Below are 1278 nucleotides of genomic sequence, written 5' to 3' on the forward strand. Positions count from 1 at the left end.
GTAGTTTTACTTCTTCTACCCTCCCAGTAAGAACTACACAGATGCCCTATCCTCAGTTATTGTAGGAAAGGAGATGAACTACTACAACTGTAAGATACACCATTTACAGCTGCCAGTACAACAGCAGGTAAAATAAAGATGGAGGAGGAGGCCATTTTTTTCTTAAATAGGCTTTTCTGCAATCCTTTCACTCCCCCAGGTGAAAAGGAAACTTAAGAAATTCTCCTTAAATAAAAGCTATGTACAAATTGCACACGTTGCAAATGGAGCACTGAGATCAGTTACAGAAAATAAGATGTACAGTCTTCACTGATAACATCTCTCTTGCTATAAACAGTGATAAACAGCATATGCTTTCTTCAGATGTCAGAACCCAGCAAGACTGCAATATTATGTACACAGGGCTTGTTTGCCTTCTGCCTTCTGCAGCAGAGTCCCTCCAAACTCTGTTTTCGCTTCAGAAAGCTATGCAGTGACGTTCCTGCGCACCACGTCTCCTGCTCGGCAGATCACAAGAGAGCTGTCATTGCTGTCTGGCTTATTGGTTTTAGGCAGTCTCTGGGCGTCGAGTAACCCTCGCTCCCAAGGGGATTGGGCTGAGGTTTCTGGTAGTCTGTGCTGTAGCTCACGGAGGTCAAAACACCATTAACTTTGGGTTTGTCGTAGTTTATGACACTCTGGGGTGTCTGGTAGTCTCCATTCCTGGTATCGGTCTTACACGAACCAGAGAAGCTGCCAGCAGAAAGGGAATGTTTTTGAGATGAGACGACAGGTACGTTGTAGCCATTTTCAGAGGGGAAATTATTTTCTCTTGCTATGTGCCGCTCTATGATGGGGGTGGCGTATTCGGGCTCTTGGCTGGTCAGGGGCAGAGCGTATTCGTGCCGGTTAGCTCTGTGCGGACAGTGATAGTGATTTTCAAACTCTGAACTCCCCCTTCTTCCCTCGTCTTTGGTGTCCATGGGTCGAAAAGTAGATCCTTTCCGTGTTACCGTCCCAGTCCCGATCATGAGAGGCTGCTGATAATCTAAAAGGAAGCATGAACTGCTCAATAAGGCATGGATTGGTTATTTTATGTATATAATACTTCTGCATAGCTAGGTATTTTATGTCAAAAAATGACTTGGTTATTGTATCAAACACATGGTAATCAGGGATGTGAGGAAACCTTTCCCCAACGCTGGTCCTGTAACCTCCTTCAGCAAGCAAGTGTTGCAGAACATGGCAGAAGCTCTTCAACGGAGGAGCTCCAATCCGCCACCTCTTTTCCTGCTCCCT

The 1278-nt window shown here is 45.5% G+C and overlaps 1 protein-coding gene across 1 annotated transcript in view; it reads right to left on the reverse strand.

Annotated features, from left to right (window-relative positions):
- Positions 1-509: 509 nt before the first annotated feature.
- Positions 510-1278, reverse strand: part of DCBLD1 (discoidin, CUB and LCCL domain containing 1) — a gene marked incomplete at its 5' end in the record, with an annotated part of 20929 nt that continues 20160 nt past the window's right edge. The window contains one exon of the mRNA XM_010285341.1: positions 510-1027. Coding sequence (XP_010283643.1) covers positions 510-1027 — 518 coding nt within the window. The remainder of the gene's footprint in view (positions 1028-1278) is intronic.

Source organism: Phaethon lepturus, unplaced genomic scaffold (assembly GCF_000687285.1).
Source record: "Phaethon lepturus isolate BGI_N335 unplaced genomic scaffold, ASM68728v1 scaffold6994, whole genome shotgun sequence".
NCBI classification, from domain to species: Eukaryota; Metazoa; Chordata; class Aves; order Phaethontiformes; family Phaethontidae; genus Phaethon; species Phaethon lepturus.